This window comes from Tachypleus tridentatus, chromosome 10, assembly GCF_004210375.1.
Source record: "Tachypleus tridentatus isolate NWPU-2018 chromosome 10, ASM421037v1, whole genome shotgun sequence".
In the NCBI taxonomy this organism is placed as follows: domain Eukaryota; kingdom Metazoa; phylum Arthropoda; class Merostomata; order Xiphosura; family Limulidae; genus Tachypleus; species Tachypleus tridentatus.
Window position 1 is genome coordinate 46434668 of NC_134834.1, and position 21504 is coordinate 46456171.

At 33.8% G+C, this 21504-nt stretch overlaps 1 protein-coding gene across 12 annotated transcripts in view; it reads left to right on the forward strand.

The window, feature by feature from the left end:
• polybromo (protein) overlaps nucleotides 1-21504 on the forward strand; it is a 182375-nt gene that overhangs the window by 101528 nt on the left and 59343 nt on the right. For all 12 annotated transcript variants that reach the window (XM_076461156.1, XM_076461165.1, XM_076461157.1 and 9 more), the window contains 6 exons: nucleotides 8078-8204; nucleotides 8562-8729; nucleotides 8949-9086; nucleotides 9392-9474; nucleotides 14565-14604; nucleotides 16824-17105. In XM_076461156.1, the coding sequence (XP_076317271.1) occupies nucleotides 8078-8204; nucleotides 8562-8729; nucleotides 8949-9086; nucleotides 9392-9474; nucleotides 14565-14604; nucleotides 16824-17105 (838 nt within the window). The remainder of the gene's footprint in view (nucleotides 1-8077; nucleotides 8205-8561; nucleotides 8730-8948; nucleotides 9087-9391; nucleotides 9475-14564; nucleotides 14605-16823; nucleotides 17106-21504) is intronic.

Genomic DNA, 21504 nt, shown 5'->3' on the forward strand with positions numbered 1-21504 from the left:
TATTTATGTATAGGTGTTAGGCAAACATCTAGTGACTATACAAGTAAAAGATTTAATAGTCAAACAGTTTTTTAGCAGTATTTGTTTGATGTATAAAACTGTAAAATGAACTTGTATTTTGATACGTTATTTTATATGTTTTGCAAAAAGGGTGGAGTGGATTTTTCACATAACTTTTTTTTTAATCTTCCAATAGTGCAGAAAAGATTTTAGATATGATTCATTGTAATTCTGAAAAGTTTTGTTAACATTGGGGATTATCTTGTGGAGCCCCAAGAAGCTTGAAGTATCTAATAAACATAACTTGCATCTTATGGCATTTTTATACAGCTTTTCATTTGTTTCTAAAATTATCTATTGAAAGAACCCAAAGCCCACTTCAAGGAGGTGGGTACTTGTTGAATTCCACCTATTCTTACCCTATCCACTAAACCTTATATGCACTTCAGATACTGTTTACTGTGGGATATGATATTCATTTTTGGATTCAAGTGAGTGCATCAGCTGTTACGATTGCAGCCTTGCACATATGTATCCATCCCTTGAGTCTTGTTTACAAACAGCACTTGATGTTTCAGTCACAAGTTTAATACAACTTTTAACAGTGTGGATATGACACAGAAACTATGCAATATCTAACACTGGCAAGTTCTCTGATTTCATAAGTTCCAATTCATTGTCTGAAAATTTCATTGTCAAAGTGCAATTTTGTCAATCATTTACTCCTACATAGTGATATGCATCAAACCTAAATGGCAATATTTTAATTTGTATCATGTCTGACAGCCTTTGTTTTCTTGATTCCATGATTCTTCTTAACCCTAACTCCCTTGTATGTTGTTGGTCATCTGCAATCATGTCTAAGAAAATGTTTTCTGTGTGAACAAAACAGGAATTTTTTTGTATAACTGGATCTACTTTTCAATGTTTGAGTTCTTCGCTGTGATAATGTGAGAAGTACACTAGTCTCCACAGATGCTTAGTGCCATCTGTGCATGACAGATTGTTTTTTATTACAAAACATGTTGGAGCATGCACTTTCATTTTGTATTAAACAGGAGTCAATAAGTTGATTGATGTTTGTTCTGTTGCCACATACACACACACAAACACACATATATATATAGACAAAGAACTCTATTTGCAGTTGTTATCCATCATGCATGAAATAATCTACCAGGGTTCTTCCTTAACAAACCCACTGAGCATTAGCCACTTGTAGTGGCTTTTACCATATCCAGCAGGTAGAGTTGATTTTTACGTAAGTCTGTGGTGTAAACCGATGATAGCTGAACCTCAGTCTTTTCGAACTCAACTACAGGGAGATTCTCACAACCTTTCAAACTTTTGTCAATAGGACATGAATAGCTGTAAGATACTTTAGTGTGTCCATCAAGATACCATAATAACATAACATAATATTTAGGGACAACAAAGAGCCTATTGGTCCATCTTGGACATCTCATCTTTTAAGCCAAGCAAACACTATTAAATAAAAAAAATAAATAGCACCAACCCTTATCATTCATATATCTATCAAGCTTTCTTTTAAACTCACTCAAATTCCCTGTCTCCACACATCCAAGGGCAACTCATTCCATGAACCCTAATGTGACAAGTAAAATTGTTTTATCTGAATATGGCTTCTACCTTGCCTAGATCTATATTTGTGTCTCCTCTTCCTATAATTCTTGTTAAGTGTGAAAAATATTGGTGCAGCAACATTATCAATTCCATTTACAACCATAAATACCTCAATCATATCCCCTTTAATTTTTTTTTTTTCCTTGAGGTGAATTCCTGTACATGGTGAGGGGACCTCCCAGAGAAGGTTCTGTACTTTCAGTTTACCTCCTCTGGGATGTATACATCCACCAACATGTTTGTCATTCATGGTGACCTGTGAAAGGAAGCAGAGGATCCTGGTGGTTGAGGGTTCTAACTCCAATACACAACCCTGGCCTTGACTTCCTGTATATGGGCAACCTTGTGGTGAGCTCTTCAGGGTCAGTCAACTGGTCCACTTGGGTTAGAGTCAACCTAGTACTAGTGTTGGACTTTCTTCCCAACGGGTGTTGTGGACATTGTGTCTGATACTCAGACAACCCTGGTGTTGCTGCATTGTCCTTGTTTGGCATTGTAGTGCATCCATGTTGGGTGGGGTTAATGGTTACTGAAATGTAGCATCTTTATTATGGATACCCCCCTTTATGATAAAATAAATAAAAATGAAAAAATTGAAAAAAACAGGTTATATGAAAACAACCACATTCCAATAACTCTGCTGTACAGTCAACATCACAGTCAGATTCTGTATCTCGATTTCTAATAATCCATTCCTTATTTGAGACATCCTCAGGGCAGATGTCCCCCTTTTTATTCAAAAGGACTTGCTGGCTCCCCGAAGTCAGCAAAGAAGTTGCACTTTTGAGACATTTTGGTGAAAACATCTTCACCACAACATACTAAATTCCTCTTGAAATCAAAATCCATTGGGGATATACCCATCCTGGTTACTCCCCATGCAAGTTAGAATTCTTTCAGAGGAGTTATACTTGAGAGGAATTTAAAGAACATTCATATGTCAGAGATCCTTACTGTTTTCTCCAACCAAAGCATTTCTGCTGTGCAGCAAATCTCCACTTGCAACAACAGAGTTATTTTGCCTACTAATGTTCTGATATTGATGTTTATATAACCGTGCCCTCCTATAACGGTCAAAACAGGTTATCTGAACTGTAAGGTAGGGCCATACATTCCCAACCATCTCAGGTGTTTCCAGTGTCAACGATTCAGTCACTCAACAACATCATGTCATTGCTCTTTAACATGTGCTCATTGTGGTAGCAAAGACCATGATGCATATGAGTACAAACTAGAACCATGCTATGTTAACTGTAATGGTCCACACCCTTCTTACTCTATTTCTTGCCTTAAATGGGTGGAGGAAAAAGAGATGCAGTGTTTGAAGACTATAAATAATATCTCCTGTCCAGAGGCTCAGAAATTATTATCCCCAACTCCATCTTGGACATATGCTGCTGCACTCCATTTCACTGCCACAGTGAAAGTGCAGACAGATATCTCTGTACTTATAGCAGAGTCAGTTGCAAAACATCTGAAGAATCTTTTGCCCTGCATAATTAAAAGAATCAACAAATCTACATCTACTTCCATCTCTGTTCTTGCCACTCCTTCCAATTACTGCCTGGTTCCACTTCCTTTGGCTTCAGGTTCAGGTGTTTCCTCAGGTCCATCCTCTTCTGCAGCTCCAAGAAGTAAAATGACCATTCATTCACACCTTCAGTCACTGGAATCTTTGTTTACAGACAGAGACCTGCCTAATCAACCAAGAGCAGCCTGATACACGGAGGTTGATAGACCTTTGTCCATTAAAGAAATAAACATGGTATAAAAGAGAAGGACTTGCTGCCACATTCTCCTCCACATAAATAAAATTGGCCACTCTGATCCAGAGGGACTGTCGAGGATTTCATTCAGGTATAAATGACATTAAGGATATGATTGCTCTTACCATCCTGTGTGTGTCTCCTTATGAGAAACGTTTTTGAAACCTGCTGATATGGTAATCGTTCAGCAGTTTTATTTGTACAGAAATGATAAGTCATGTAATGGACAAGTGCTTAGTGGGGTGGAACTGCTGGTTGATCAGCATATGCTTACCTTGTCTTTGCTGCTTGATTTACCTTTGGAGACTATAGCCATCTGTGCTTCCTTAGATTGGACCTTCACTGTTTGTTCTTTCTACCTGGCTCCTGAAGAGACTTATGATCAGTCAGACCTTGATGCCCTCATTTAGCAGTTACCCTCTCCCTTTTTAATCCTGGGGGATTTTAATGGACATCATCCCCTCTGGGGTGGTGCTGATACTGATGGGAGGGGTCATTCCATAGAGAATATGCTCTTAGATCACAATCTATCCCTCTTTAATACTGGTTCTTGTACTTATTTTCATTCATGTAGTTAGTCTTTTACTGCTGTTGATCTTTCTGTCTGCTCTTCTTCACTTTCTCTTACTTTTCTTGGAGGGTTAACAGTAATCCACAGGGCAGTGATCATTTTCCTATAATTTTGAGAGAGACTGGCCATGGTCGATGCCTCCTGACCTATGTGCCTCAATGGAAGTTGAACCATGCCAACTGTCCTTCTTTCACTACTCTCTCAGAAGTTGATTGTGGCAGCAGTGACTGACTGTATTGTTCAAGCAGCTGCTCATTGTATTCCTAAAATCTTTACACATTTCCCACAGTATCCTTGTCCTATGTGGAATCCTGCCTGCCAAATGACAAGGTTAGCTCCAAAACGGGCTTAGGGTACCTATCGTAGGTATCCCACACTTTAAATTGCATTGCATTTCAATTGGCCCATGCATGTGCTCAGCAAGTCAGATGTCAAAGCCAGAAGGAATTTTAGATTAAATACACCTCTAGCATCTCTTCTACCACCAGTTCCAAAGTCATATGGAACAAGATTAAAAAGGTTAGTGGACAGTATAGTTCTGTTCCCCTTTTGATCTTGTTCTCTAATAGTTAGGAAGTTGCTGATGCCCAGAACATTGCTAGTACTCTCAGTGAAAACTTTTCTTATGCATCTAGTACTTCTGCTTCATCCCCTACCTTCTTAGCCATCAAAATGTGGGCAGAGTGCTCGCCTCTTTTCTTTTGGGTTGATCATCCCTATGACTATAATTGCCTCATCACACTGGTGGAACTTGAGCTTGTTCTTCATCAGTCTGGCAGTACATCAGTTGGATCTGATGATATTCATTACAAGATGTTACACCATCTCTCTCCTACCTCTCTTGCTATTCTTCTGGTTGTATTTAACCAAATCTGGCAGGATAATGTTTTTTCTGATGCTTGGCACCAGGTATCCTTCAAACTACCATCCAATTACTTTGATGAACTGTCTCTGTGAGATCTTAGAGAGGATGGTTAATGCTCGTCTTATTTGGTTCCTCAAATCAAACAACCTCCTCTCACCCTCTGAATATGGGTTTTGGTGACAGTGCTTCACCATAGACCACCTGATTTGACTTGAAACATCAATGAGGGAAGCCTTTTTCAAGCGACAACATCTTGTCTTGGTATTTTTTTACCTTAGAAAGCTTATGATACAATATGGAGGTATAGCATCTTGCAAGACCTCCACTCATACGGGTTTCATGGCCATTTATCCATTTCTTAATGAACTGCAGATTTCAAGTTTGTAGGTTCAACACTTTCCTGTTCTTTCCCATAGGAACTTGGAATCCCTCTGGGCTGTGTTCTGAGTGTTACACTTTTCATTGTAAAGATTAATGGACAACTCCCCCCCTCTACAGTTGCAAACAGACTCTATGTCTATGACTTCCACATTTCATGTTGGTTGTCGAGCATGAGGTTTATTGAACAGAAGCTACAGACTGCTTTCAATCACTTACTAAAGTGAACCACAACCAACAGTTTTACCTTTTCTTTTTGCCCCAAAACCATTTGCATGCACTTCTGCTGCCACTAGGGTATTCACCCAGATTCTGAGCTCTGTCTTGGGAAAGTCATGCTTCCCATAGTCCCTGAGGCAAAGATCTTGGGGTTTATCTTTGACTGTAAGGTGACCTTTATTCCACACATCAAACAGTTACATGTCAAGTATCAAGGGCATTGAACATCCTCCGTGTCCTCTCTTCCACCTCTTAGGGAGTGGATCAGTGTTCTATGCTAAAAACTATTGTGCCCTATTTGATCAAAACTGGATTATGCGTTTCTGGTCTGTGGCTTTGCCAGGACCTTGGCCTTGACGATGTTGGACCCTGTTCACCATCAGGGGCTTTGCCTTTTGCACTTCCCTAGCCCAGAGTTTGTACACTGAGTCTTATGAGCCTCCTCTTTACCTTTGCCATTTGAAACTGTCTTTATTGTACACTTCAAAACTTCAATCCTTACTACAGCATCCCACCTGGGGTTGTGTTTTTCTTTCTCAATGGGTCATGCTATTTCAGAATAGATGGTCTGCCATTGTTCCTTTTGGCCTTCGTATCCTAGTGCAGTTGGATGAATTCCTTGGATAACATAGCTGTAGCCACTAATCAGCCCATCCCACCATGGCTAATTACCATCCCCAAATGTGACATCTCTTTGAGTAATCTGAAAGAGGCAGATACTCCCAACCGAAAGTATCATATTCTATTTGCAAAACATGTTCTGAACCATCCTTTCATTTCCATTTATATGGATGGTTCAAAATCAGGTGACTGTGTGAGATCTGCCATGGTTTGTTGTGATTTGATTGTTGCACAACACAGGATCCTCTCTACAGTTTTTGTGTTCACTGTTTAATTGTGTGCCATTTCTCATGCTCTGGATCACACAAAAGCTATGCAGTACACAAACTATACTGTTTAGTTAGTTCTCATTGTGTTCTCATCAATATTCCAAACTGACTGGCCCATTTCTCTCTATCATCTACTTCTATTCAGTTTTTCTGGATACCAGACCATGTCAGTATTCATGGGAACAAGCTCATTGACACCACAACCAAGTCTGTCTGCTCTGGTACTATTGCTACTGTGCCTATTCCATACATGGACAATGATCCTGAATTCAAGGCTTGGCTCTGTGCCAACTAGCAGTTGACTTGGAATAAGCAACATGACAACAAGCTTTTCCAGACAAAACCTTCTATTGCTCTTTGGCCATTTTGCTTCCATAAGGATTAGAAGAGGAAGTTTGTTCTAGTTAGACTATGCATTGTTCAGTTTTTTAACTCATCACTTTCTTTTATCTTGTACTGGTACACCAATATGTGGTCTGTGTGATACTCAGGTCACAACAGCCCACATTTTACTGTCATTATGATCGATAGCAAAGCACTATTTTAAACATGTTTTTACCATGGGTTCACTCTTGATGTTTTTCAGTGTCATTGGTGATGGTGACACTGTCCACCTCAGTTGTGTTTCTAAATTTTAAAAGGCCATTGGTCTTTTTAATTCTATTTAAGATTTTAATTTGAAAATTGGACTGTGTTTCATTTTAGCATAATTCCTTTTTACATATTTTAATGATTTTACCTTTTTACCGATTGTTTGGCACAGATAGCACCAGTCACTTAGCACCAATAAATGCTAAACAACCAACAAAGTTTTATGGCAAATCCTTAGGCTGTCTTATCAACATGAACCACTTGCTGGTCATCAGGAATAAAATCAAATTATAAATATGTTAAAATTAATCACACTTTCATAATTTTAGAAATTCCAACTTGGTAAGTCTATAAGGTTTTGAGAATCAAAAGTTGTTTTTTATCGTTTTTTTTTGTTCTAATTTTGTAAGTAATCTGATTAATATTAAAGTCTGTAGTTGTTTTATTATTAGAAAATGAAAATGTCTGGAATTATTACTGAAATTGTTATTTTACTTCTGTTCTTATTTGATAATATTTTCTAGTCTGGTATAATTTGATGTTCAATACTTGTGCAGTACAAGCTTTGACAGTTCATGATGTGGGCTGGACTGGTTCTACTGAACTTGGTTTTAACACGTATTTCATATGAAACCTCTGTTATTTATAGTAATATAAGTACACATGTAAAACAACAGTCTTGTAAGAGCTTTGTTGTTTACTGCAATTAAGTATATGCATATAAAGCAGTGCTTCATGCATAGAAAACCTAAATCTACTTAAGGAGTCTTATTCTTGATAGTGACTTAATCATACACCTAAGCATTGTTTCATGTAAACATATTTCAAAACTCTGTGAAGGAGCATTTTCCTTTTATAAATTTAAAGCAATGTCTTGTTTCATCTCTAGAAAGTTAAAAGTTATTCAAAGAAGTTTTATTTATTTAAATTTAACAGAAACATGTATAACCCTTTCAGAAACTACTAAATTATAATGTTGTAGCAAAATTTGGTTAAGTAATGTAAGAAAAGCACTTTTGTTAAATTATGAGAATGTATTTTGGAAAATTATAAGTGTGTCTTTATTTCTGTTTAGTTTGTTTTCAGAATTTACAAACGTATAATGTATGTTCTTCTGAGAAGTAATGTGCACTGAAATACTTTTATTGAGCAGAGGAAGAGGAAGACCATGTGGTGTAATAAACCAGAAGCTACGAAATTTGTATGACACTGTGAAAGAGTATACAGATAACAGGGGGAGGAAGTTGTCTGTTATTTTCAATAAATTACCTTCCAAGACAGTAAGTTCCCTTAAGTGTAGTGTAAAACTTACCTGATGAGTTGGATTTATAAAATCTAAACATGGTAGATGACTAAATTTCAGAACAATTTATATATTCATTGCACCTGGCCAGAAATTTGAACTTCAGAATTTAGTTTATTAGTTATTATTTTTATTCTCAAGTATAGGAATGTAGGATATATTTTAGACTAAATTCTTCAGAATTTATTTTATTAGTTATTTTTATTCTCAAGTATAGGAATGTAGGGTATATTTTAGACTAAACAAAACACTTATAGCCCTTTAAAAAATGAATATTCCTCTTATCAGAACAGTTCAAACAGTCACATAATTAATTCATTATTGTTTGTTTTAGGATTATCCTGACTATTTTGAGGTGATAAAACGGCCTATAGATCTGGATAAAATTGGAAGTCGTGTGAGAAGTGGATACTATGATAACTTGGAAGAGCTCATTGCTGACTTTTTGCTTATGTTTGACAATGCATGTCAATATAATGAACCAGACTCTCAGATTTATAAGGTTAGCTACTATGTAATATCAGTAATTAAGAATGTGAAATGTGAACTAAGTTAACATTGGTATACAGCAAACTGTGTTGTTGATAGTCTATCAATACATAATATCCTCTGTAATATGTGATTACTAATTTTAGTTATTTGTAGGTTCAGTAAGCAATATAACATGGAGACAACGTGTAAGACAGACATGATATATATGATGTTGTTTTTTTTATTTTAGGATGCCCTGACTCTTCAAAGGATTGCTCTTCAAACTAAACAGGACTTGACAGAGGACTTGGAAGATGGAGTCCCTGATGTAAAAGCTCTAGTGCAAGAACTAATCACAAACTTGTTTATATCAGTGTATAACCAGCAGGTTAGAGTTTAATATAAGTTGTACTGTTTCTAGTATTTCATGAATATGTATATGTTTTGACGCAACTTTTAGTTTGTTTTATTTGGTGAGAGTGGAGATTTGTGTAGGACCCATGCTTCAAATTTGTTGGGTAAGGTGTTTTTGAAACAATTTCTAAAAGTGTCTTGATCTTAATATTTCAGTATCTCATACATATATTGCTTTATCTTTGATACCTTGGTATGATGAAATAAAACCATGTCTCATTATTGTTTTATTGGATTACTTTTCATTAGCTTTATGAATTTAAACATTTATTGTGCTAGGATGAAGAAGGTCGTTGTTACAGTGACTCAATAGTTGAATTCTCAGAAACAGAGAGCTCACTGGAACCTGAAGATCCTCAAAAGTAAGTAATAAATCAAAGTTTTTTTTTCCTTTTCATAACAATTGGTCATTTTGTAGAATTATTACTGCCATATACAAAATACATCCAAATATAATGAAATGGGAACAGTATCATGGAGTTTCGATAAAACTCAACAGTGAAAAGTCAGTTCTTGCCCTTATAGGCGTGTGTGTATATGCATGCATAGAGGTTGAGTAGCTTATGTAAAATTATTTAGGAGTATTGCCATGTTTTTACAGTCCTTGCCACCATGTCCAGTTATGCTCTCTGTTTTATGATCATGCATCTTGATAATAACCTTGTAGTGTAGTTTCTGTTGCATAAGCCTCCATCATAAACAAACCATTTCCCTATATATACCCTACAGATTCCATGTACATTACAAGAACAACAGTTTCAAAAATACAATTGCACAGAATTCAAAACACATTGTCCAAGAACTTGAATTAACTGCATTAAATATTCAGTTACATAGGATCATTGATTGGATTGATTAATATTATGTAAAATAATCTTAATCAAAATTTTTCATTTAATTCAGGGTAATTCAGATTAACTGATTAGTTATGGCTTACAATCAACATTATTATTTACAGTTATTGCTATTTTAATTCTTCCAAGTATTCAAATCTCTTGTTCATTTGATTATCTAATTTCTGTAATTGTCCGGATGTAGTAACTCTCCTAAATAAAAGATTTTAGCTATTTGTCTGACACCTAACAACTGTGTCAGAATAAATTATTAAAGCCAGGACTGCATTTAGTCAGATTCTTCAGTTTAGCCAATTAAATTGCATCTCTAAAGTTAAGACCTTGAAAGATCCTAAAATATGGAAGGAAAAAAAGCAGTGTATGAAAGGTGCTGTAATTTAACTTTTTGTAACTCAGAAATTGATTACATTTTTAGTTAAAATATTTCTTCAAATTCTTTGATGTAAAAAAAAATATGTTTTAAGATGTAGCACCTTCTTAAACAAGTTATAGATGGTAATTAACTCGATTTAATTACTACTTTTGTCCAAACTTACTATAGTGGGCATTTAAAAGGGCTGGTTCTCTCCTAACAAAACATTTTATCATTTCTTCCTTCAGATGTAGTTCATATCTAAGTGAAAAGGTGGTGCAGAAATTTGTGTAAGTTAGAATGAGCTGGATTAATAAGTTACAAAATTAATTATCAATCTTTAATAATAATCATCCAGTTCATTTGATTGGTATGTTGTAGTCTGGAATAGCATGACTCCCCATCTTTTATTCTCCAGCCATTTAAGGTGTGCAATGATTATGTGCATCATAGAAGCAACTTTTGTACCTGTGATTCATGTTGCTTTCAAGATCACTATGTCACATACTGATAAATGTAAAATGTGGATGACATTTATAATTTACCTTTGTGGGCTTTTACAAAATGACATTTTGCTTACCATGATTAGAAATTAGAGTACATCTTGTTGCAGTTATGTTTTTGGATGGGCCTGTTGCCTAGGTTAATCCACATTCTTATATTGGAAATTTTTAATTCTTGACCTGGCCACATTTTTATGATCTGAGTGTAAGAAAATTTTACATTAGAAAAAGGTGTGACATTCTCTTCCCCAAAGATAAAATATATTTTCTTGACTAACACTGCCCTCTATTTGTGTAAATTTTCAATGCACACCACTAGCCTTCCACCTTGTGCTTCTGCATGTCCACGTCTAAATGACCATACAGTAGTTCTTCACCACTTGGACCATGATGCCATTCCTTTCATATCTGCTCTTGTTAGTCAATTTTCAGTAATACTCTACAGCTACGGACATGCTTGTTTTTGCTTGCAGATTTGTCAGTGTTTTCCATTATGCTATTAATGTATTTATTTTACTATTTATTTAAATTTTCACTTTTTCTTTAAATGTTTTTCACTTTTATAGAAGCTCTTTTGCTAGTGTATTGTAGATTCCACTCTGGCAAATGGTTTCTTACCAGTTATACTTTTTTTATACTCTCTGTTTTCTGACAATGTTCAATGTAAATTACATTGTGGCCCTTCCTACTTTGGACATGGTGTACAATTCCAGATGCTATCAGGTATTGGTTGTGTGAGTCTGTTTTATTGTTACCTATGACTAAATAATTATATCACAAGTCTGAGTTATGCAAATTGTAGCAATGGGATGTTCTTTAAGACTACTAGTAGTTCTCTCCAGTGATTTTTTGCTTCATAAATATGTCCATTCTGGACCACACACTCATGGTCTAACATGGCTAAAGCAGACAAAAATTGCTGCCCATCTCTGATGCTCTGTGATATTGAGACTTTTCCTGTCACAGATGTCATGTACAATTCCAGATACTGACAGGTTTTTATTGATCAATTCTGTGGATGTAGTAGCTCCAATTTTCAAAACATGATATGGTGGTCACCTATTGTACTCTCTCCAGTGGTGCAATCCTCTTGACTTTCCAACATGTTTTGTTTTCTCTCTTTCTTGTAGTGGGGTATGAGAGTCCTTAACACTTACCAGTTTCTAGCTACTAAGGTGGTGGACCATGGAAGCCTGTCACCCTGAGTGATGAATCATACTACTCAGATGAAAGTAGGACAAAATTCTAGATGCTGCCAAGTTTTTATTGTAGCACTATCCCGTATTCCTTTGTACATGTATCTGACCATTTGTTTCTCTTACTTTGGCTTTTCTCCTTCCTACCATCCTCCTGATGTACATTCCCAGTGATTCTTGTTTTGGTTGTAGATGGTCCAGTCATGATTAGTATCATGTATAGATGGTGTGACACCCTTCCTACCACAAATCAGATGTAGAGTTCCAGATGCCTTCAGGTTTTGATTGAAGCACTACATCATGTTGTGAATATATATATGTATATATCTACACACATATATCTGTTAATGCATCTTGCCTCTCAGGCTGAAATGTTCCTGGTGAGTTTGGTGTTTTGGTGATGGTTCAGCTAAGTCTTGTGTGTGCTAGCCAGTATCACTGTTTCTATAGCTGACTAGATGAGAAATGCCAACTGCTGCCAGGTTTTGGACTGGAGATGCACCCCAGGTTTGTAGTCCCTCTTCCTACCATCTGCTTGATGTCAGTTTCTGGTAGATCTGATGCTGGTTGCAGCTGGACCTAGAACGTTTACCAGGTTGTGTAAAGCTGGATATTCTCCTCTTGCAACAGACTGGAAGTACCATCCCTATTACTGTAAGGTTTTGTACCAGAGATGTCATCTTGCTGAGCTTTTCACATTCCCACCATCTGTTGGATGTCAGTTCCCAATGGATCTGTTGTTGGCTTTGTTGGAAATCCATGCAAGAGGAGATAAATTTTGGTATGGAGCTTGCTCATCTTCACTACCAATTTCCATTTTGAGGTGAAGAGATAGATGATCCTCTACATGCCTTGAATCTGATATACTGTTCCAGATACAGTCTGTTGTTAGATGAGGTTGAACTACCACTATGATCTGTCACACCCTAGCCACTTGACATCCAGGAGTACCATTCATTGTTCATACATGCTTTGGGATTCACTTGTGTTTTTCAACCTTTTATATTTGCAGCGTAATCATAAAAGAGCAAAGATTATACCTGGATCAGATGTTGTACGGTCTTCTGCAGTGGTGTGGTATTTTCTGTTTTGGTTCCACACCTCCTGATCTCTCATTGGGCACTTGGTAATGGAGGATCTTTTTTTACTGGCCCTCTACCAGTTCAATGTGGGATTCTAGCTATATTGTATCAGAATGTAGTATCTTCCTGCAGTTAAATTGTACTTCTGACAGATACCTCCTCTCACATTTCCTACCCAACCTCCTCACTTTCAATGATATACAGTGTAAATCTTTTGACCAGTTTTGAAGTAATTAACAAGTGCAAATGTGAAGAAGGTGCTGGTTATAATAGGACTGATGTTGCACTCCTATTACTGGAAAGCTACTGATGTACATTAAATATTTACACTGACAGAGGGTAATGTTAGTTGAGGAAAGCAATTTTATAGGTGAAGGTATCTATTGTAAATATGTTTTGAGAATGTTAACTTTTTGTTTCATATCACTACCTACAAATGACAATGTAATAATGTAGTTCTATACATATTTTTCTGCTGTAACTTTATATAAACTCTATGTCATATTGCTCTCTGATTTACATATTTAAAGTCATTTTAATGTAACATACTTCACCCTTTTATAGAAAAGTATATATTCTGAAAACATGTAGTCTTTCTTTTCTCTGAATATATTTTTCACTATTAATGAGTATTACTTGTGTGATTTTTATCTGTGTAAAGGATGTTATTGATGCTTCTGTGTGCATATGGGAACTCAAGTAGCTACTAGTGTGAATTATTGTGGGACAATTTAGACAAGATGTGAATCACTTTTGTATAAAAGCCAAAACATGATACTCAAGATGAAATGAGTGGTACTGAATGGTACCATGTTTGATCAAGAGAAATGCTTGGTACTTAGAAATGCATAATGGTAAAGTAAGACCTTCAGGGTCTTTCATTGTTCAAAGTGGTTTTTTTTTTCTACTTATGGTTTCAATTAAAGCTGTTAGTCTATAATTAAACAATATATAATGTTAAATCAGAAGTCATGTTTCTGCTACATTAGCTTAGATGGCTTAGTAAAAAAAACATTTAAAAAGGAAATTTATGAATACTAATTACATAAAATCTGCATGACCTCAAATCAAATGATGAAAGTTATTTAGACATCAAAAGTATATTTCAGTGTCAGACTTAATTGCTTTATAGGCTTTTAGTCCTAGTCATTTCTTAGACTTAAACAAACAAATTATCTTTATTGTTGATCTTTCTCTGAACACTATACAGATTTATTACTTAGTTTTATTGTGATTACATATAATTTTGTTTTCAAGAACTTTCCTAATTAGAACATTGCTTTTCTTACAATGATGTTTTGCAAGTTATTTTAAACCAAAGCAGATGTAGCTTTAAACTGTTAAAAAAAATGTGATGATGCAAAACAATATTACCTAGAAAGTATAATCATGTAACTAAAATACCCTTCTTCATTTTTTATTATTATTAAAAACCATTTTGATTTTATTCTGCTCTTCAATTTAGGCCACTTTCACTTGATATGATTAAGAGGAATCTGGACAGAGTAAGTAGTTGTGTGGAGTTTGTAAGGCTGGTATTTTTCTTCTGCATTTGCTTACTGACTGTGAGTGTGTATTAATATCTGTATATTTTTAATAAAACATTGAAATGTGTGAGAATAATGTTCAGATTTTTATTTATAGTTATCTTTTTTATATATAATTTATTAGAGTTATTTATCTTGCTTATAGTTTAGTATAGTTATTTATTCTACATATAGTTTGCTATAGTTATTTATCTTACATATAGTTTACTATAGTTAGTTATCCTACATATAGTTTACTCTAGTTATCTATCCCACATATAGTTTACCAGAGTTACTTCTCTTACATATAGTTTACTACAGTTATTTATTCTACAAATAGTTTGAAAATTGAAGTGCATTTAATAATTTAAAATTTTTACATCTATTCAGTGCCATAACTGAGGTGTCTTTTTGTGACACATCCTAGTCTTTATAAACACAGCATTGAAATTTTTATAATAAATGTTAAATTGAAACTTCTTACTAAATAATGTCATTTTTATGGCATATCCTAGTCTTTTTAAACAGAACATTGGGATTTATAAATATGAATGCAAATATCTACCTGAAATAAATTTTCTTTGGACATCTTAGTCTTTTTTAAACAAAAACTGAAGATTGCTAGAATACAATCTTATTTGGCTAATGTAACTTTTTTTTCATACACTTTTCTTTCTCTAAATATAACACTGACATTTGTTAGGATAATAAAAAGTATGCTCACACTTTTGTTCATTAAAACAGTTGTAAAAAGTAATCTTTTTTTATACTTTTCTTTCTCTAAATAGAACACTGACATTTGTTAGGATTATAAAAAGTATGCTCATACTTTTGTTCATTAAAATAGCTGTAATAAGTGATCTCTTCTTGTCAAGATATCTTTCCTTCTGTGTCCTTTTTAAACATGGTTATGTGCTGCTGGTTTTTTTGAAAAACCTTAAGTTACATGATCTAAAAGATACATGTTTCTTAACACATCCTTGTTTCTCTAACTGAAGTTTTTAGAAAAATGAAAAACCCTATAATCCCGAGAACTTTCTAAAGTTGGGAATTTTTTCTTCAGGGGCAAATTGGAAAATAAAGGTTGACCATTTGAAAGTGAGGCTTTAACATAAAATGATAAAACCCTGTGACCCCAAATGTTTTCAAAAAGTGGGCCTTTCTTCTTCAGGAGCAAACTGAAAAAGCAAGGTCTAACTTTAAAAAGTGATTGGGTTACAACATTTTTATTTTTCTATATTAAGACTTATTGAACCTTTGTGGTTTTCTGACATCATGAACAAAGTTTTAGAAAAACAGTGAAAATTTATATCTGCTACTTCACTAGTTTGTTCATTCTTTGAATATCCAGAAGAAGAAAAAAACTTATGATTAATATTATAGACAGTAATGCTAAAAAGACATTTTTAATTGCAGATGTTTTGGAACTGTTTTAAGTTCTGTCATCAGCATAAAAACGTCAGAAGTTAATTCACAACATTCTAATTGGAAACAGGATGTATACATTCCATTATATTGTTACCATTTAAAATTGTGTTTTTTCTAACTTTTGGTTGGATGAATAATTCTTACTTAATAGCTGATGATGTCTGTGGGTGTTAAGATATAAATTAACTTTTTGCAATGTTTTAATATTGATGGTGGAATTTGAAACATATACTAAACATCTGTAATTAAAGATGTATTTTTGTCTTAGTTGATAGCTAACTCCTTTTTGGAGCACATTTATTAACTAAAGTAAAAGCCTTCCAATTCATTCCAGTTACGAATTGAGATTCCACTTTTTTGTTGGACATTGTTTCTCATCTAACATTCAGGAAAACTACTCTCTGAGAAACAGGGCTAATTGATATTAACTAGACTTTAAAACTTTCAGCAAAGTTTACAGAATTAATAATTGTAAAGCCTGAGATATTTGCTTTTCTCTCAAAAAATAACATTCATGCTAGTGGGGTGAATACTTTTACCTATTGTGAAGTACATGTCAAAATGATGACAGTTCTAATTTATAGTGTTTGTTTACAAACATACTCAACAAGTTCTTAATTGTCTTTTTCATTGACAATCGAAAGGAATGATAAAAAAAAATTTCCTATTTTAATATTATTTCAGGTAATTTGACTGCTTAAACATTGTTAGAAATTCTCCATTCAACTATAAATTAAACAATAAGTATGGATTTTTGATTTGTAACTTAGGGGCGTTATCGTCGACTTGACCGCTTTCAAGAAGATGTTTTTGAGGTATTTGAACAAGCCCGTCGAAAAAACAGAACTGATTCTCAAGTGTTTGAAGACTCTGTAGAGCTTCAGTCATATTTTATAAAGATGAGAGATGAACTTTGTAAAAATGGAGAATTACTGAAATCTCCTGCTCTTCACTATACTGAAAGTGACCTTCAGGCTAGTGTAGAGGCTCTGAAGTCAGAAAAGTTACCCAAAGAACAGCAAGAAGCTGAAATGGAACCTCGACAAGAAAAAGTAAGTATTTATAACTGCTACTTTTGGATTTGGTCTTGTTACACAACTGTGTAGTGTTTTTTTGCAACAGTGTGCAGTCTTAAAATTAAAGGTAGAAAAGCTACATAGCATATTAACTCTCTCAACATGGGCTCAGTCAACTTGACCAACCATGTGACTTCTTTATACTAATTTCAAGTCTTTACAGGTTTAATACTACTGACTTTTAATATAATATGTATATATTCACAAAATTTGGCAGTTCTTCAATAAACAGTATAAAGTCTTTTACATAAAAAAGTCTTAGTTTTTCTAGTGAAGTATTTTAAATAAACTTAAATATATTAAGTATCTGTTTTGAATAGTCCATGTGCAAAGTGATTTTCACGTTAAGATTAAAAATACTTTTATCTCAAAATTCTTTTATGTAATCTCTAGAGCCTCCTAAGTACATTTCAAATGTTAATTTTTGGTGAAACTTTATAATTTATTTGTTCATTTATCTACACTAACTCAATACAAGGTTAATCAATTTGACCAACCTCATAAACACCACACCAAAAGAAATCTAAATTACCTTTTTTTTTTCTTTTTAGAATGACTTCAAAATTATACCATGAAACTACATTCATTTATCCTGAGTAGCTTTAAACTTGCAACAGTATGCACCTATTTATAATTCTTTTCTTACTGCTCTCTGAACTATGTCTGACTACTATTCACACCATTATAAGTCATAAATTACTTGGGAAACATAGGGGTCACTTTATGCTATTGACTTATGTGACTCACAAGCTGCTCATATGTGTGCTTCTTGAAATCTTTTTATTGTATTAATATTACTTATTTTACCTAATCTAAATAGATCCCTATTTTTATTTTAGTTACTTTTCTGATAATAAACATGAAATAGAGTACTTACCTCAGTATTCTTTTTTTTTTCTGCTGTCAGAAATGGTTAACCCTACCTTTTTTATACTTAGGGTAGTAATGCACTCAATTTTTATTTAATTAAATAATGGGCCAGAAAGTAGACAATTTCCCCTAAATATCAATTTTTCTGGTTTTATGTGGCAAGAGCCAAAACAATTTCATCCAAGCTAGTTGTCATCTTTCCTGAGGGAATTAAATTCTGTACTAACAGTAAAATTGACAATTCTTTATTCAGAAAACAATGTACTATGATATGTCATATGATAGGTGAAAACCTTGGCTTTCTGTTGGATGTAATTAATGTATAATAAATGTAAGAGAGAACTATTAACAAATCCTGAAACAGAGAATGTGTCACAAGGGTGTGGCAAGAGGGGTCTGATTTGCTGTTTGATCTCTAACCAAATCGAATTAAAGGTTATTGAAATTATTGTCTGTCTGAGCAATGGCAATTTTATAGTGAGTAATTTACATTTAATTATTTATTGGAGGAAGGTGGATAAAACAGAGAATAAAGATTCCTATATTTTTATATGCAAAAACGGCTCGTTTGGGCTGAGAAAACACTTTACATAGAAGAGCGAACAACCTGACGATGACCGAAGAAGGTCGAAACGTTGTTCGCTCTTCTATGTAAAGTGTTTTCTCAGCCCAAACGAGCCGTTTTTGCATATAAATTTCTCAACAAGTGGGTTTCTCGTCATCACTGATTAAAGATTCCTATAGAAGATGTATTATACTAGGAGAAATTCAGAATTTTTAAAAATATTGCTTTGTAGAATTAAGAACTTAAAACCTATATAATATTAAAACATGAATTATTAGCTAAGATTTCACACTATTTTAATTGGAATAACATAAAAAGTAGTATAAAATAATTTTTAAATCTAAGTCATTAAAACCTCGTGATATTTGCAGCGAAGGATTCCCATGGCAATAGAATTAAAACTGAATTTTATTTTGTTTGTAAAAAGGTTATAGATTTATAATTTTACCAAGGAGAATTTTTTCCTTTACTTTGTCATTCTCTCTCTTAATGAGCATTAAAATTGAACCAATGCAATAGTCATTAATTATTTACAAATCTGTGTCAATTTTATTATGCTAGAAACACTAATTTCGTTAAAGGGAAGGAAGATATTGAAGTTCAGCTTATTAGCAAGAGGTCTCAAGTCTAACTGGCTAATAAAATCTAGTTTGGAAGATAGAAGAAATAAACCAAGTGAATTAAGAAATTATCTGATTTGTTGAGCATTTTAAACAAATCATTTTCCAAAATAGGATAAAAAAAGATCAAACTCAAGAATTGTTGCATACTAGCTTTCTCATACGAGGTAAAAAAAAAGTTTCTTCACTAGATATCATTGGGTTTTTTGGCTGTATACTGTCCTGTTGATTCTTTATCTTTTGTTTTTCTAACTACACCATATAGCACTTTATTTTCTGAAGATCTTATTTTTTTTAATGTTGATGAAGACCTTCTATGGTTGCTACTTTCACCATAGTCGCATGGTTTTCCTGGTTTTCATAGAGGTTTTTTTTTTAATTTGTGAACTTCCTTGTTTAGCTTTACTGCTGCATAACATGGCACAATTATCCTCGTTATGGTATTACCCTTCAGTTACTTTGCTTTTTGTCAACTGTCAGTGGAACAACCACATTGTATTTTATGTAGTACTACCTGTGAGTCAATTAGAAATATTGGCACTGTCTATTTGTATTTGTAGTTTGTTGATTTTTGACAATATAGATGAAAGAATATTTTTTAGTTTCTTGTTCCATACTTTTACTGCTTGAGAGAAGCTTGAATGTTACATGTCTTATGTAGAATGTTATTGCTCTAAGAGATGGTTGGCTCTCTAATTACAGGCTTGGTAAAATCAGCCAAAAAGTCTTGACTGCTCTGAGTGCAAAATAATTTTCATGTTAAGATTAAAAATAGTTTACATCATTTGCAAAATATCAGATTTTATTTGCATAATCTCTAAAATCTCCAAAATAAATTTAAAAAGTTTTATTTGTTGCTTTTTTTTCTTGTAAAACTTTTTTATCTGTTGCTTTTGGTTCTACAACATTTCACAGCCATAGTTTTGCACCTGACTCTTGGCAGCCAACATCACAATGGAACTTAGTTGTTCATTTCCTTCATTTTTACATGTTCAAAATTTTTAATTTTTAACAATATATTTTAATTTCATTTTTATCATTATGTATTTTCACAAATGTTTATGTGACAAGATACATATTACAGAGTAATACTGAGTTTATCAGAATACCCGAGTTGATGAGAAAGAAACAGAGAGACTAGCTCACGTGCTAGTAATTATCCTCCAAACATAACATCATCTCAAGGTATCATTTAACCTGCCCTAAGTGTTTCACTGGTAAATCTTAGTGATCATACTACTAATAATCGGGTTCAACAATGGCAGTGGACACACCATAGATAGCCCATTCAGTAGCTTTGTGCTAAATAAATAAGCAAAATGACCGAGGTTATATATTGAGGTTCGACATTAGTGGTGTAGCTATCACAACCCATTCAACCACAAACAAAAATACAAACGTTCATCAACATTCTCGTAAACGTAATTGTTTTAAACAGTGTGTTAACAACAAATCATAGAAACAGTGGATTGATTATAAATTATGTAGCATGAAGTCTATGATGTTAATAACATTATCAAGTGATGAAAACTATGATATTAGTAACATTATTGAGTGATGAAAACAATGATATTAATAATATTATCGAGCGATAAAAACTATGATAATAATATTATCGAGCAACGAAAACTATGATATTAATAGCATTTTAATATCATAGTTTTTGTCATTAGATAATGTTTATCATAGTTGATGTAAATACTCGGCTGGGTAATCATCCGCTGCCAATTTTCCTTGGTGTGAAATTGTCCACTGCTAACAAGCTCGGCTGTCAAATTGTTGGCTGCCAAGAGTCGGGTGCAAAATTGCGGCTTCGAAATGTCAGGATACCATTGCTTTCTATACCCTAACTCAGTACTAGGTTGGTCAGTTTGACTGGCCTCATAACCACCAAAAAATAATTCAAAATACATCTGAATTACTTTTTTTTTTTCAAGAATAACTTTACATTTTAACATGAAACTATATTTGTTTATCCTAAATAGCTTTAAACTCATAACAGTATATACATGTTTTTACTAAATTTTATTGTTTTATTACCCTTTGAACCATGTCTGGCTAATATTTCACCCTGTGAGTTGTAAATCACTTGCCCAATGTGAAACTAGCATCACTATGTCAAGTTGCATAATGCATGGGCTACTTGTTGGTATACATACCTCTTGAGAATTTTTTTTCAGTTTATCTAATCTAACCGTATCTGATGTAAAATATTTCTAGATTTTTACGTTTTAGTTACCTTTATAATAATAAATAAAGAATACACATAAAAAGCAAGGAATAAAAGTACTTACCAAGGTCCATAATTTTTGCTGTTAAC